Source organism: Tamandua tetradactyla, chromosome X (genome assembly GCF_023851605.1).
Source record: "Tamandua tetradactyla isolate mTamTet1 chromosome X, mTamTet1.pri, whole genome shotgun sequence".
NCBI lineage: Eukaryota > Metazoa > Chordata > Mammalia > Pilosa > Myrmecophagidae > Tamandua > Tamandua tetradactyla.
This window is the reverse complement of record NC_135353.1, coordinates 71,497,289-71,514,542: the sequence shown is the minus strand read 5'-3', so window position 1 is coordinate 71,514,542 and position 17,254 is coordinate 71,497,289. Positions and strand designations below refer to the sequence as shown.

The 17,254-nt window shown below is 36.8% G+C and overlaps 1 protein-coding gene and 1 long non-coding RNA gene across 6 annotated transcripts in view; one reads left to right on the top strand and one right to left on the bottom strand.

Annotated features, from left to right (window-relative positions):
- Nucleotides 1-5,977, top strand: part of LOC143670817 (uncharacterized) — a 92,219-nt gene extending 86,242 nt beyond the window's left edge. Inside the window, exon 4 of the long non-coding RNA XR_013169454.1 lies at nt 5,781-5,977. This is a non-coding gene — a long non-coding RNA (uncharacterized LOC143670817). The remainder of the gene's footprint in view (nt 1-5,780) is intronic.
- ZMAT1 (zinc finger matrin-type 1) overlaps nt 1-17,254 on the bottom strand; it is a 47,029-nt gene that overhangs the window by 8,996 nt on the left and 20,779 nt on the right. For 2 of the 5 annotated variants that reach the window (XM_077145800.1, XM_077145802.1), the window contains exon 1: nt 28-854. Coding sequence is in view for 2 of the 5 variants with exons in the window: in XM_077145797.1 (XP_077001912.1) it covers nt 3,185-3,253; nt 4,945-5,119; nt 5,197-5,292 (340 nt within the window). In the remaining 3 variants the exon portion in view is untranslated. The other 3 variants (XM_077145797.1, XM_077145799.1, XM_077145803.1) reach the window with 3 other exon arrangements.

Genomic DNA, 17,254 nt, shown 5'->3' with positions numbered 1-17,254 from the left:
ATATAATAAATAAAAATACATACATACTTTAATTCCATATCGTTATGGTAGCCATTCCTGTGCTAATAAGATCTGGGGCTGGATGAGGGACATGAAGAAAGCAGTGAGAATGATGAAGAGAAGGAGATGAGCTATGGGGAGAAACACAAAAACAATAGCAGATGGAAAGAAAGAAGGGAGGATATAGGTGAAGCATGAAGTAAAGATGTAATATATTAAATTTTTCGTCTTACTACTTGCTCACTCAAGTGTAATGTTAGTATCTGATGTTACCACTGTTCTTTGAAATTATCATTAGCTAATTTACCACTATCATAAATTCTCCAGATAATTTTTTAACCAGACTTTTTAGTAACAGATTAGTGTAAAATGACCCCAATAACTGTATTAAATTATGTTGATCATCAGCCCTCCCCAACCTTCCCCCACAGGGAGGAGAATTTCACCAAAATCCTCCTTCCCTTATTCTAAACAGCCTTGAAACTTCAGATCAAAGTGCTAAAAAGACCCTTCCTTCAGAAGTGACCAGAATGCAAACACTTCTCATAGCTGACGTGGTTCAAATTTACCTAATGCCATTAAACTAGAAGCTACTTATTTAAGATAGTCTCAGCCCAGCAATAGCAAAAATACCTTAACAAGAGGAAGTCTGTTATTTCCCCCAAACATCTTCTACTTCCAGAAGATCTATCATTTCTATTTCTACAATTGTCTAAATCAAACCCCTTAAAATCTTAGCTAAACACAGATTTCTATGTAACTTTTTGTGATATGCTGAATAACACTAAATAGTAAATTGAAATATTACAAATGCAGAGTAAGTACTCAATAAATAAAGATTAAGTAATAGTTCACTGATTCATACATTGAATAATCCCTGTTGAGGCAGGCCTACTCTATGCCATTTTCTGTCTTCAGCCCTGGAAATACAGATGCATTAGATGAAGTTGCTTTCCTGAAAAGAACTATTTTTTTATTCTAATGAGAAAAAAAGACACATGGAGAGATAATCAGATATTCAGGTTAAGGAAGCACAGAAGATTAGCCTTGAAGGAAGAAAAAAGACTTCCAGGGAAGAAGTATGTTAAACACTGAGTAAGGGCTAGCTAGGAGAAGATGGGTATGGGGATAATCCAGGCAAAGTGGGTGGCATGAAAAAGGGAAGAGACAAGAAATGGATAATGGTTTCTGAAACTATAAGTAATATGTATGTACTCATCCACATAGATCATTACAGGAGGTAGTAGAGGATAAGCCTGGAGAAGGTAGGTAGGGACTACATAGTAGAGAATTCAAGAGCTTGGATTTTGTTCATAAAAAATGGAGAAACAATGAATGTTTTTTAAGCCTGGGAATGAGAAAGAAAGATTTACACTTTAGGTAGAATACCATAGTGGTTATTAGTGTACATTTGCGGGAAAAAACTGGAGGCAGGGAGGATAGTTAAGAGGCCATAGCAATATTCTAGGACAATGTTTTTAAAAATGTATTGCGAATACAAATCATCTATAGATCTTGCTAAATGTGAATTCTGATTCAATAGGTCTGCAGTCAGGTCTGAGGTACTTTTTTTAATAATGCTCCCAGGTGATGCTGATGTTGCTGGTCCACAAACCACAACTTGAGTAGCAAAGCTATGGGAAAGATGTTTAGGGCCTGAACTAGTGTGTGAGGAACAGGGCTGGAGATAAGGGGACAGTAATAGTCAGGAATTAAAATAATCATGGCTTGATGTTTTATTAGATATACAGAGTGAAGAAGGTGCTGGTGAAGGAGTCACAGTTAACTGCAGGTTTCTAATTTGAACAACTGAGTGGGTATTACTGCTGTCAACTAAGTTAAAGAATACTAGAGAATAGAGCGAATTTGGAATGAGATCATGTTTTCGGTTTTGGATAAACTGTATTTGAAATGGTTATGAGTCATCCAGGTAAAGCAGTCTAGCTGCCAATTGCATATGTGAGTTTAAAGCTTAACAGAAAGGTCTTCCATATACAGATGGTAGATAAAACCAGGAAAACAGATCATATTTGTAAAGTGAAGAGAGCAGTGAGTTTCTTGGAATACCTATATTTAGGTAATGAATTTTCAAAAAGAACCCACAAAGGAAACAGGACAGCAATAGTAAACACAGGAGAAGTACCAGAGTGTAAAGAGTCACATAAGATAAACTGAGTTTCAAGGACAGAGTAATGATCACTTTGGTATGAAGCAGAGAGGTCTATTATGGAAAGAATTGAAAAAAAGCAGTGAGTGGAGGAATACAAGTGAATAAAAGACAGCATATGAAAGGGTAATAAAGTACACTAGTAGTGAGAAGGTGCCTGTGGGGGAAAAAGGAAAAAAAATGGTTAGAAGAGCAAGTGGATTACACCAGTCGGGATCAGTCTCTTTAATGTGTCTGAATTCTTGCCACTCCTTCTTAGCTCCAAGCTCTGTGTCCATCCTGCCTCCCCTTATAAAGAATGTCCTTTTCACATCTATGAATCTAAATCATACACTTACTCTATGAAAAAATTTTGACCATATTTCTTACTCCTCTGATTACCTACAATCTGTAAGCAAAAATCCCGGTCTGTAGCCCCTTGCAATTGAGTGTTATTGACCCAACTAACTTGTACACTTGCTATTTGGGGGCAAAGGGTATATGTTAATATGTATTCCCAAGAATGACCAGCCTAGCAACAAAAAGACACTTAAAACCATACTTAGTGACCAAATGATATAATTACAAGACACTAATTTAAAATACTTTCTTATGTACTTATGATAGCATGGGACCATAGGAATTTCTGTATTTGGTTCTACAATAGGTGTCATCTAAACCTTTCTGGGTCTCATTTTCCAGAAAGTAAACAGACAACTAAATGGACTCTAAAGTCCTTACCTATCTAAAATTCTATGAGTCCAACTATGTTTTTTTTAAATATATAAACTTTCTTTGAAATAATTTGATGGTACTTTTACTGTTTACCATTTGAATTTTATTCTATTAAAAGAGTTGCTCTCCTATTTGTCTATAAACTTCCTAGCTTCATTTCTTTTGTATTTTTTCCCAACATAATGCTACTGGCCATTAATGGATTACTAAAGGAAGCAGGACAAAGCTTGCAATATTTGTTTGGATTATGTAAATTCAAAGCACTGTTGGAAGGGGAAGGCACAGTCTTATATTTAATCACACCTGGAGGAGACTTGACAGGAAGGGGATTCAGGAAGGTTGACTCGGCAGAAGTAGTAACAGGCACAGCTGCTGAAACAGTCAAAATGAGAAGTGATTAACATTTGTTCAGATACTAGAGTTGTACTCATTATAAAGTATTGAGGAAATCTGGAATTCTTTAAAAACCCACTCTCTATGGACTTTCTCTACAGAAGGCTACTGGATAAAGGTATCCAGATTAAAAAGAATTTCCTTTTGTGAGAATGGAAATTTGAATACAAGTTTGTCTCTAAGTTTCTCCAATAGAGACATCGGAAGGAAAGAATGTTCAGGATCAAGCACTGACTAATTATATTCATTTGAAGAGTCAATAGGAGCCTAAGAGCAGTCAGGATGATTCTCGAAACTAGTGAGGATAAAACAGATGGTGCTAACTTCTAAGTTGGTTTCTTTCATGAGTAGCACAGTAAGTTATCTATTCAGTCTAGACTTGTGATATTAGTATCAGAATAAAATTTTTGCAGTTGTTTAAGGCTATAAAATTATATGTTTCCACAATTCTAGTCATCGCATAGCTCTTTCACTCTGAGCCCACATCAATGAAGTTTGGGGACTGAAGATAAGGCTTTACAAGATGCTTTATGTTTACAGGGCCACTGATTCTGTCTCTCTTCAAGTGATGGACAGAAATACATACAGAAAAATTTGAGAGAATAGAAGTTAAAAATAAATATGGTTTCATTTATTAAGAAAAAAGTTCTAAACATTAGAACATTGTCTTTGCTGGGAAATTCTGCCTCTATGAGCTAGAAATCAATGTTGATGAATTTTCCATGAGAGGCATTAAAACATGATTCTTTTTTGGGGGGCGGGTAGTATATGGTCCAGGAATTGAACCCGCATCTTCTGCATGGAAGGTGAGCGCTCTGCCACTGAACCACCCATGCACCCAAAACATGATTCTTAAAATGTCAAAGCTAGTAAGAATGTGGTATGACTCACCAGCAAAATCATCTTATTTTTTGTTCTAGCAATATATTTTTTCAAAGTACAGGTTGGATTTTCCAGTGTATACTCTTCTATTTCAGGAAACTACAGATCAAATCTCTTACATGTAATGGTGCCCACACATCACTGAAAGGAGGGCCAACATTTATATTTCTGTTTCTTTGGGATATAGCATAAAATAAATATTCAATAACCAACGATTGACAATGATGGTAGTACCTTAGCTATATATTTATAGGATGAAAGGAATGGGCTGTCAGGCTAGAAGGAGACTCAATAACACGTTTCTGGGTTTTTTTGCTTGTTTGGCCTAGAGTTATAGTCAGGAAATGCATTCATAACCATATTATGGTAAAAACATTGGATTCGACAAACATGAGATAATGTTTCTGAAAGTATTAAAGCAGAAAAGGAATGAGATAGATTCTAAGGGGAAGAAGTAAGAAGGAGCTTAGATTTTATAATCTGATTAGAAACTGGAAGAGGTCAGGCTGCTTATTGTTGTTTCTTCCTAACAGTATAGCAAATTACTTGCTCTCATTTGGATTTCATAAACTAAAGGGGAGATGTCACAATATTTCTTAACATTCAGCTAGCAATTATAATCTCTATATTAAATAACAAGGACATGAATAGAGATCAACTGGGCAGAAGCAGAAGAATCAAGTTATGCCCCAGAGTGAAATCCTTCCTACTAAAAAATGGATGGAAGAATTGGAAAAAAAATGAAAAACAGTTCCTGTATGGAAGATAAGGAGGTGAATGAACTTTACTCTTATCTGGCTGAAATCCTGATGGAGATATCTGATCATGTTCTTCCATTAATTCCTTCAGTTTTCTAGCATGGACTTCTCCCACATAGTGAGATTGAGCTACAACTGGAGAACTAAAAATCATGTTGCAGAGTTCACAAACTTTGTTTCTGTCCACCATTTCACTTGTAGGCACCTGAAATAAGCACAATCTTTTTAGAAAGAGTCAATAACTCAAAATTTAGAATTATGACACTGACATAGACCACGCACCTGAAAATTCATAACATCCATCTTCATTTTCTTATCATACACTTCATTTTGTTCCCAATGCATATGAAATCTAACATTCTGAGCATGTTTTTCACTCTGAAAAAAGATATATGATGACTTTATCAATAAGAAGAGTCACCCTAAACTTAACCTCTCTGACTTGAGTTTTAATATATATATTATATTTATATATATTTAATATATTTGCTCTTTACCAAGCTTTATATATATATATAATATATATAATATATATTTAATATATTTGCTCCTTATCAAACTTATGAAGAAACTCATATGCTTTCAAATCTACAATTTAGAATCCAATAACTTTTAGGTTCTTATTTGTGGAAGAGACTTCTAGTTGCTGGCCAATATCAATTTTTTTCCTTAGCTTACAAATCGTGAACAATGTAGCCAGCTAGAAGACTACATTTTTTAGCCTCCCTTTCAGCAAGAAGTAGCAATCTAACTAAATTCTGGCCATAAGAAATAATACAAAGTGTTGAGTGGAACTTCTGGGAAGACTCTTTAAAAAGCTGGGGGGTTGTGCTTTTTTTCTTTCTTCCCTCCTGCTGAGCGTACAGAGGTTCGAGACCAAACATGGAACATGGAGTTCCTCGGACCTTGAGGGAACTTTGAGAATGGAAACCAGTTCGCCAGAGCAGAAAGAAAATGCCTGGGTCCCTGACGATGTCATATCAGCACTGCACTGACTCCCAAATTCTTTTATGTGAGAAGCAATTATATTGTTTATGTATTAGAAACAATTTCTGAATAAATGTATAACCAAACACATATGAATAACTGAAATGTTTCTGTAGGGAGAAGGGAAACAGATGTTTCCTGAGCACGTACCTTGAAGCAACTACTTTCTTGTCACAGAATTTTAAATTATGGAATATATCTATTATACAGAAAATGACAGGTACTAATATAACAGAAACTCATACTTACCACCCAGTTTTAATAGATGTTAACATTTTATCATATTTCCTTCATATCTCCTTTTTTAAAGAGGTCAGATTTACAGATAGAGCTAAAGTCTTATACCCTCATTTCCACAATCCACTTTTTTTTTTAAACATGGGCAAGCACCACTGGTAATCAAACCCAGGTTTCCAGCATGGCAGGCAAGAACTCTGCCTGCTGAGCCACCATGGCCCACCCTCCACAATCCCTTCTCTCACCTTCACTATAGGTAATGAATAATTTAAAGTCAGTAATTATATTTCCTTTCATGCATTTATTCTTTTATTACATATGTATATAATCATAAGCAGAATTTCACACTGTTTCTTTTTAAACAATTTTATAAAAATAGAATCATTTAACACATATCCCTTTTCACTTTATTTTTCCTACTCAATATTAGAACTATAAGATCTGTCCACATTGATACATTGTAGCTCATTTTGTTAAGTGCTGCATTTAATTTTCTACTCCATATGCTACTTTTCAGTCCCTTATTGAGGCCAAGTATGCTTCTACTTCTCAAAAGTACTGTGGCAATGAACATATTTAAACAAATCTCTTAAAATATATGCCCAAGAGTTCTTTACAATGGTACCCAGAAGTGGAATTTTTGGTTTGTAAGATGTGTGGCTTTTCTGCTTTACTAGGTATTATAAAATTTCTCTCCAAAATGTTGAACCAATTTACATCTCCAAATGCAGTACATAAATATGTTTGTGTCTCTCCATATTCTCCTGAAGTGTTGTAGCTTGTCTTTTTAACTTTGTTTATGATGAATTTTTTGACATATAAATTTGCCCTATCAGATATAGTGATCATTTTTGAAGAGAAATTGTTGTAGATACCAATATAATAAAACAGAATAATATGTTAGAGGTGTCATTACAAATATCAGGGAAAAGATGAGCTGTCCAATAAATTATTCTGGGACAACTGACTAGCCATATGTGGTAGTTAGATTCGGTTGTCAACTTGCCAGGTGAAGGCACCTAGTTCTGTTGCTATGGACATGAACCAATGGTATGTGAACCTCATCTGTTGCTGATTACATCTGTGGTCAGCTAGGAGGCATGCCCGCTGCAGTGAATGATGTTTGACATAATTGGCTGGTGCTTAAATGAGAGAGCGCAATGTGACACAACCCAAGCAGCTCAGCATACTTCATGTCAGCAGTCAGCAGCTCAGCCCAGGCCTTTGGAGATGCAGAAAGAAATCACCCTGGGGAAAGTTGTTGGAATCCACAGGCCTGGAGAGGAGGCCAGCAGAGAGCACCCTGTGCCTTCCCACGTAAGAAAGAACCTCAGTTGAAAGTTAGCTGTCTTTCCTCTGAAGAACTAACGAAATAAATCCCCTTTTATTAAAAGCCAATCCGTCAAGAGGCCAAGATGGCGGCTTAGCAATGTGCGCATTTTAGTTCATTCTCCAGAACAACTACTAAATAACCAGTAACAGTACAGAACAGCTCCCGGAGCCACGACAGTGACTGGACACACAGCGTACCCCAGTCTGGACCAGCTGGACCGGCTGTGAGTCTCCGGAACCGTAAGCTGTGGCAGCTGACGCCCAGCACCCCTCCCTCACAGACGGCTTCCCAGAGGGAAAGGAAAGAGACTCTAACAGTAGCAGGGACTGAGTCCAACCAAACACCAATTGTGGCATTAATAAACAAATTCTGACTACTAAAAATAGGCCCCCAGCTTAGGCGAAACTGGTCAACACGGAGATCTCTTATTGGGCTAACCAAAAAAGAGGAAAGGGGACGAAATGGAAGTTTTTGTGGCTGTGTCTACGGAGGCTTGGCTGACTCTGGATTCAGCAGCGGGACTACTCCGGCTGTAACTGCCCCAGGCATAGGCAGAAACAGACTGCTTTCAGGGCTGTCTCCCGCCTGTTCCCCAGGGGAGGTGTGAAGCCCAATTTAGGTGGAATCCCTCTCTCAAGGAATTCAGACCCCAGGGCTAGGCAATTTGAAGCCATTAAAGCCAGCCTACAAACTCTCCTCTGTCTCCACCACACCACCAGCAGGGAGAGCCTTCCAAAGTTAAAGGAGCCACAATATCTTTTGCTGGTGGGACCTGCAGACAGACAAGCGCCACATACTGGGCAGGATAAGAAAAACAGAGCCCAGAGACTTCACAGGAAAGTCTTTCAACCTGCTGGGTCTCACCCTCAGGGAAAACTGATGTAGGTGACTCCTTCCCGCTGATAGGAGGCCAGTTTAGTCTGGGAAAACACGGCTGGAGTCTGTAATACCTATGTAGACCCTCCTAAGGGTGGGGAGGGAAAAGGCACCTTACAAGCAGGACAAGAAACAAGAAAACAAGAACTGAAAAATTACCCTCTGTTAAACAAAACTTAAGCTAGAGGCCCAGAAAAAGCTGAACTGAAGGTCAAAAAAAAAAAAAAAAAAAGATAGACAACAAACTCATCTAGCAAGAAAACCCTAGGTAAGATAAGTGAAAGCAATCTCCAGAATAAACAAATAAAGGTAATTAAATGTCTAGATGCCAGCAAAAAATAACAAATCACATCAGGAAAATTGAAGATATGGCCCAGTCAAAGGAACAAACCAATAGTTCAAATGAGATACAGGAGTTGAATCAATTAATTCAGAATATACGAACAGAAATGGAAAACCTCATCAAAAAGAAAATCAATGAATTGAGGGAGGACATGAAGAAGGCAAGGAATGAACAAAAAGAAGAAATGGAAAGTCGGAAAAAAACAAATCACAGAACTTATGGGAAAGAAAGACACAGTAGAAGAGATGAAAAAAACAATGGAAACCTACAATGGTAGATTTCAAGAGACAGAGGTTAGGATCAGTGAACTGGAGGATGGAACATCTGAAATCCAAAAAGAAACAGAAACTATAGGGAAAAGAATGGAAAAATATGAGCAGGGACTCAGGGAATTGAATGATAATATGAAGTGCACAAATATACGTGTTGTGGGGGTCCCGGAAGGAGAAGAGAAGAGAAAAGGAGGAGAAAAACTAATGGAAGAAATTATCACTGAAAATTTCCCAACTCTTATGAAAGACCTAAAAATACAGATACAAGAAGTGCAGCGCACCCCAAAGAGAATAGATCCAAATAGATGTTCTCCAAGACACTTACTAGTCAGAATGTCAGAGGTCAAAGAGAAAGAGAGGATCTTAAAAGCAGCAAGAGAAAAGCAATCCATCACATACAAGGGAAACCCAATAAGACTATGTGTAGATTTCTCAGCAGAAACCATGGAGGTGAGAAGCCAGTGGGATGACATATTTAAATTACTAAAAGAGAAAAACTGCCAACCAAGAATTCGATATCCAGCAAAATTTTCCTTCAAAAATGAGGGAGAAATTAAAACATTTTCAGACAAAAAGTCACTGAGAGAATTTGTGACCAATAGACCAGCTCTGCAAGAAACTAAAGGGAGCACTAGAGACTGATACGAAAAGACAGAAGAGAGAGGTGTGGAGAAGAGTGTAGAAAGAAGGAAAATTAGATATGACATATAAAATACAAAAGGCAAAATGGTAGAGGAAAGTATTACCCAAATAGTAATAACACTAAATGTTAATGGATTGAACTTCCCAATCAAAAGACATAGACTGGAAGAATGGATTAAAAAACAGGATCCTTCTATATGCTGTCTACAGGAAACACATATTAGACCCAAAGATAAACACAGGTTGAAAGTGAAAGGTTGGGAAAAGATATTTCATGCAAATAACAACCAGAAAAGAGCAGGAGTAGCCATACTAATATCCAACAAATTAGACTTCAAATATAAAACAGTTAAAAGAGACAAACAAGGATACTATGCAATAATAAAAGGAACAATTCAATAAGAAGACATAACAATCAGAAATATTTATGCACCAAACCAGAATGCCCCAAAATACGTGAGGCAAACACTGCAAACACTGAAAAGGGAAATAGACACATCTACCATAATAGTTGGAGACTTCAATTCCCCACTCTCATCAATGCACAGAACATCTAGACAGAGGATCAATAAAGAAACAGAGAAGTTGAATATTACAATAAATGAGCTAGACTTAACAGACATTTATAGAACATTACACCCCACAACAACAGGATACACCTTTTTCTCAAGTGCTCATGGATCATTCTCAAAGATAGACCATATGCTGGGTCACAAAGCAAGTCTCAACAAATTTAAAAAGACTGAAATCATACACAACACTTTCTCAGATCATAAAGGAATGAAGTTGGAAATCAATAATAGGCAGAGCGCCAGAAAATTCACAAATACATGGAGGCTCAACAACACACTCTGAAACAACCAGTGGGTCAAGGAAGAAATTACAAGAGAAATCAGTAAATATCTCAAGGCGAATGAAAATGAAAACACAACATATCAAAACTTATGGGATGCAGCAAAGGCAGTGCTAAGAGGGAAATTTATTGCCCTAAATGCCTATATCAAAAAAGAAGGAAGGGCAAAATTAGGGAATTAACTGTTCATTTGGAAGAACTGGAGAAAGAACAGCAAACTAACCTCAAAGCAAGCAAAAGGAAAAAAATAACAAAGATTAGAGCAGAAATAAATGAAATTGAGAACATGAAAACAATTGAGAAAAATCAATAAAACCAGTTGGTCCTATGAGAAAATCAGTAAGATTGATGACCCTTAGCAAGACTGACAAAAAGAAGAAGAGAGAGGATGCAAATAAATAAGATCAGAAATGGAAGAGGAGACATAACCACTGACCTCACAGAAATAAAGGAGGTAATAACAGGATACTATGAACAACTTTATGCTAATAAATACAACAATGTAGATGAAATGGACAACTTCCTAGAAAGGCATGAACAACCAACTTTGACTCAAGAAGAAATAGATGACCTCAACAAAACAATCACAAGCAAAGAAATTGAATCAGTCATTAAAAAGCTTCCCAAAAAGAAAAATCCATGACCAGATGGCTTCACATGTGAATTCTACCAAACATTCCAGAAAGAATTAGTACCAACCCTGCTCAAACTCTTCAAAAAAATTGAAGTGGAGGGAAAGCTACCTAATTCATTCTATGAAGCCAACATCACCCTCATACCAAAACCAGGCAAAGATATTACAAAAAAAGAAAACTACAGACCAATCTCTCTAATGAATACAGATGCAAAAATCCTCAACAAAATTATAGCAAATCTAATCCAGCAACACATTAAAAAAATTATACATCATGACCAAGTAGGATTCATCCCAGGTATGCAAGGATGGTTCAACATAAGAAAATCAATTAATGTAATACACCATATCAACAAATCAAAGCAGAAAAATCACATGATCATCTCAATTGATGCAGAGAAGGCATTTGACAAGATTCAACATCCTTTCCTGTTGAAAACACTTCAAAGGATAGGAATACAAAGGAATTTCCTTAAAATGATATAGGGAATATATGAAAAACCCACAGCTTATATCATCCTCAATGGGGAAAAACTGAAAGCTTTTCCCCTAAGATCAGGAACAAGACATGGATGTCCACTATCACCACTGTTATTCAACATCATGTTGGAAGTTCTAGCCAGAGCAATTAGACAAGAAAAAAATATATAAGGCATCAAAATTGGAAAGGAAGAAGTAAAACTATCACTTGTTTCCAGATGATATGATACTATACATCGAAAACCCTGAAAAATCCACAGCAAAACTACTAGAGCTAATAAACGAGTACAGCAAAGTGGCAGGTTACAAGATCAACATTCAAAAATCTGTAGTGTTTCTATACACTAGTAATGAACAATCTCAGGGGGAAATCAAGAAACGAATTCCATTTACAATTGCAACTAAAAGAATAAAATACTTAGGAATAAATTTAACTAAAGAGACAAAAGACCTATACAAAGAAAACTACAAGAAATTGTTAAAAGAAATCACAGAAGACCTAAATAGATGGAAGGGCATACCATGTTCATGGATTGGAAGACTAAATATAGTTAAGATGTCAGTTCTACCTAAATTGATTTACAGATTCAACGCAATACCAATCAAAATCCCAACAACTTACTTTTCAGAAATAGAAAAACCAATAACCAAATTTATCTGGAAGGGCAGGGTGTCCCGAATTGCTAAAAGTGTCTTGAAGAAAAAAAATGAAGCTGGAGGTCTCATGCTGCCTGACTTTAAGGCATATTATGAAGCCACAGTGGTCAAAACAGCATCGTACTGGCATAAAGATAGATATATTCACCAATGGAATCAAATAGAGTGTTCAGATATAGACCCTCTCATCTATGGACATTTGATCTTTGATAAGGCAGTCAAGCCAACTCATTTGGGACAGAACAGTCTCTTCAATAAATGGTGCCTAGAGAACTGAATATCCATATGCAAAAGAATGAAAGAGGACCCATATCTCACACCCTATACAAAAGTTAACTCAAAATGGATCAAAGATCTAAACATTAGGTCTAAGACCATAAAACAGTTAGAGGAAAATGTAGGGAGATATCTTATAAATCTTATAATTGGAGGCGGTTTTATGGACCTTACACCTAAAGCAAGAGCACTGAAGAAAGAAAGAAAGAAATGGGAGCTCCTCAAAATTAAACCCTTTTGTGCATCAAAGAACTTCATCAAGAAAGTAAAAAGACAGCCTACACAATGGGAGACAATATTTGGAAACGACATATCAGATAAAGGTCTAGTATCCAGAATTTATAATGAGATTGTTCAACTCAACAACAAAAAGACAGCCAATCCAATTACAAAATGGGAAAAAGACTTGAACAGACACTTCTCAGAAGAGGAAATACAAATGGCAAAAAGGCACATGAAGAGATGCTCAACATCCCTGGCCATTAGAGAAATGCAAATCAAAACCACAATGAGATATCATCTCACACCCACCAGAATGGCCATTATCAAGAAAACAAAAAATGACAAGTGCTGGAGAGGATATGGAGAAAGAGGCACACTTATTCACTGTTGGTGGGAATGTCAAATGGTGCAACCACTGTTTAAGGCAGTTTGGCGGTTCCTCAAAAAGCTGAATATAGCACTGCCATATGACCCAGCAATACCATTGCTAGGTATCTACTCAGAGGACTTAAGGGCAAAGACACAAATGGACACTTGCACACCAATATTTATAGCAGCATTATTTACAATTGCAAAGAGATGGAAACAGCCAAAATGTCCATCAACAGACGAGTGACTAAACAAACTGTGGTATATACATACGATGGAATATTATGCAGCTTTAAGACAGAATAAACTTTTGAAGTATGCAACAACATGGATGGACCTTGAGAACATTATGCTGAGTGAGACTAGCCAAAAACTAAAGGAAAAACACTGTATCGTCTCACTGATATGAACTGACATTAGTGAATAAACTTGGAATATGTCATTGGTAACAGAGGACATCAGGAGATAGAAATAGGGTAAGATACTGGGTAATTGGAACTGAAGGGATACAGACTGTGCAACAGGACTGGATACAAAAATTCAGAAATGGACATCACAATACTACCTAACTGTAATGAAAATATGTTAAAACACTGAATGAAGCTGCATGTGAAAATGATAGAGGGAGGAGGGCTGGGGACATAAATGGAATCAGAAAGAAAGATTGATGTTAAAGATCGAGACGGTATAATCTAGGAATGCCTAGAGCGTATAATAATAGTGAAATGTACAATGTACAAATTTTAACAATGTTTTTGCATGAGGAAGAACAAAGGAATGTCATTATTGCAGGGTGCTGAAAATAGATGATAATTAATACTTTAAAATGTCACCTTATGTGTGAGACTAAAGCAAAAAATATTTGTTACAAAATTTATATTTTGACTAGAGCATTTCCTAATATAACTCATGTAGATTGATTGAATGTCATAAGTACTTGGAATCTCAGGTAGGACATGAGATTTTGTTGATTTGTCCAGAGTGATGCCCCAATGAACCCCAGAGTGATTTGATCAGTGACTGCAAAAGTATTTGCAAGCCCCCTTCGGGGAATGGTGAGAGCGGGGAGAAATTCAATTTCCCCAAACTGAATTCTTGATATTCTCACAAGCAGTGTGGACAACCAAAGCTATAGGCTGAGCCCCCAGTCTTGGGGTTTGTTCATATGAAACTTAACCCCACAAAGGATAGGTCAAGTCTATTTAAAATTTAGGCCTAAAAGTCACCCCCAAGAGAGCCTCTTTTGTTGCTCAGATGTGGCCTCTCTCTCCAGCCAACATGACGAGCAGTCTCACCACCCTCCCCTTCTCTGCGGGGGACATGACTCAGAGGGGTGTGAACCTTCCTGACAACGTGGGACAGAAATCCCAGAATGAGCTGAGACTCAGCATCAAGGGACTGAGAAAAACTCTAGAATGAGCTGAGAATTAACATCAAGGGATTGAGAGAACCTTCTTGACCAAAGGGGGAAGAGTGAAATGAGACTAAGTGTCAATGGCTGAGAGATTCCAAACATAGTCGAGAGGTTATCCTGGAGGTTATTCTTACGCATTAAGTAGATATCACCTTGTTGTTCAAGATGAAGTGGAGAGGCTGGAGGGAACTGCCTGAAAATGTAGAGCTGTGTTCCAGTAGCCATGTTTCTTGATGATGATTGAACAATGATATAGCTTTCACAATGAGACTCTGTGAATGTGAAAACCTTGTGTCTGATGCTCCTTTTAGCTACTATATCAACAGAAGAGTAGAACATATGGAATAAAAATAAATAATAGGGGGGAACAAATGTTAAAATAAATTTAGTTTGAAATGCTAGTGGTAAATGAAAGCGAGGGGTAAGGGGTATGGTATGTATAATCTTTTTTTTCTCTATTATAGTTTTATTTCTTTTTCTGTTGTCTTTTTATTTCTTTTTCTAAATTGATGCAAATGTTCTAAGAAATGATGAATATGCAACTATGTGATGATATTAAGAATTACTGATTGTATACGTAGAATGGAATGATATCTTAATGTTTTGTTAATTTTTTTTAATTAATAAAAAAAGTTAAAAAAAAAAAAAGCCAATCCATCTCTGGTGTGTTGCATTCCAGCAGCTAGCAAACTAGAACACCATATAAAAAAAATTGTCACCACCCCCATACACAAAAGTCATGGCCAGATGGGTTTAATGCTTTAATTTGAGAACTACAACTTTTAAAAGATTTAGAAGAAAATAGAGGGAAGTATCCTTATGACAAAAGTATAGAGAATAGCTTCTTAAATACAGAAGCATATATACAAAGGGAAATATTAATAAATATGATCTCATTAAAGTTCAAAACTTCTGCAGCACTGCCATATATTAAATGTATAGTAAATACTATACTGAGATAGTCTGGCAATACAAACCAAGCTATACAGTAAAGAATCACAAAGTGCCTTTTCCACTAGAATATTTACATGGAAATGCTTTCAAACATACGGAAAGTCATGCATAGTTCTGATTTAGTGATTTATTTAACAAGCTTAAGTACCAAATTGTAGGTGTCATTGAAATTGAAATTTAAAATTATGTTAACATATACATAATATAATATTTATAGCCATTAAAATACTACAGAAAACAGCAAAATATTTAATAATATGGTACAATATCTAGAATATTTTCTTATATGACAAAACAAGTACAAAACAACATATGATTCTCCTTTGTGAAAATGGGTATGTGTGTTGGTAAAGCATGTAGGAATCATATAAGAAAGAAAAACTAAATGATGAGTATCTACGAGTGGTAGGATTATAATTGACTTTTATTTTCTTACGTTTTTTGGGTATTTTCCACACAGAGTAGTAGTTTATAATCCCCCCCCAATTTTTTTTTAACTTAAAAATTAAATGGTGCTAATCCCAGTTATTACAGAGCCCCTTGATTGTCTGTATCTCTTTAATAATTTCAAATATTTGTGCTATGGGATTTGAGGATGTGCTAGGCATTCTGACATATTTGATTTTACTTAATTCTAACAAGCATAGTAAGAGAGATTTTATCACCTCTGTCTTGGTTTCCTGGCTGCTAAAACAAATACCATACAATGGGCTGGTTTAAACAATGGGAATTTATTGGCTCACAATTTTGAAGCTAGAAGTTCAAAACTGAGTCATCAGCTTTCTCCCCCAAAACTGTGGTGCTCTCAGTATGGCAGCTGGCAATCCAATGTCCTTGGCTTTTCTGTCATATGTCAATGCACATGATGGTTTCCTGTCACATGGCAATGCAGATGGCAATGCTCCAGGTTCCACTGCCTTTAGGCTTCCTCTTTTGGTTTTCTCTATGTCTGAATTTCATTTTACTTAAAAAGGACTCCTGTAATCTGGATTAAAGTCCAACCTGATTCAGTCGGGCTGTACCTTCATATCTTTGAGAGAACCTATTTAAAACGTAGAATTTAGAATGCAGACTCAGACGAAAAACATGTCCAAACTGGGGTAGAAAATTCCATCCACCACATTGTGCCTCCTCGACCCCAAAAAGACATGTATTTTCCACATGCAAAACACAGTCATTCCATCACAACATTCCAAAACACTTAAGACACTTTATAAAAATGTTAAATATAAAGTCTCATCAAAATCAACCATGGATGTGGTTGCCCTGGGACAAAATTCCTCTGAATGATGGACCTGTGAAACCTAGGAAAAAAATTATCTGCTTCCAAAATTCAATGGTGGTCAAGCATAGGATATACATTCCCATTCCAGAAAAGAGAAATTGTAAGGAGACCAGATGTCTTGGGTCCAAAACAAGTCCAAAACCCAGGAGGGCAAACTCCATTAGATATCAAAGTCCAAAAGCCATCTCTAGATTGATGCTCTGTCCTCCAATCCTGATGGAATGAGAAGTCCACCCATTCCAAACACTTGCCCAGCAGCTATGCTTTCCCTGAACAAGGTCCCACCCTCTCTGAACATCAGAATCAGGCCAGGCTCTCCACAAATGTTGTTGCACAGGCCCAACCATCTTCAAGCACTGCGGTGGCGACAGTTTCTGAACACTAGGGTACAAGGCCTATCCACCCCAAGCACAAGGGAAGATGGCCTGCCCCCTCCAAGTATAAGTGTGGACCCAGTCTTTCCACAAGTGGGCGGGCCTGCACTCTTGGCCTGGGGAGATCTTTTT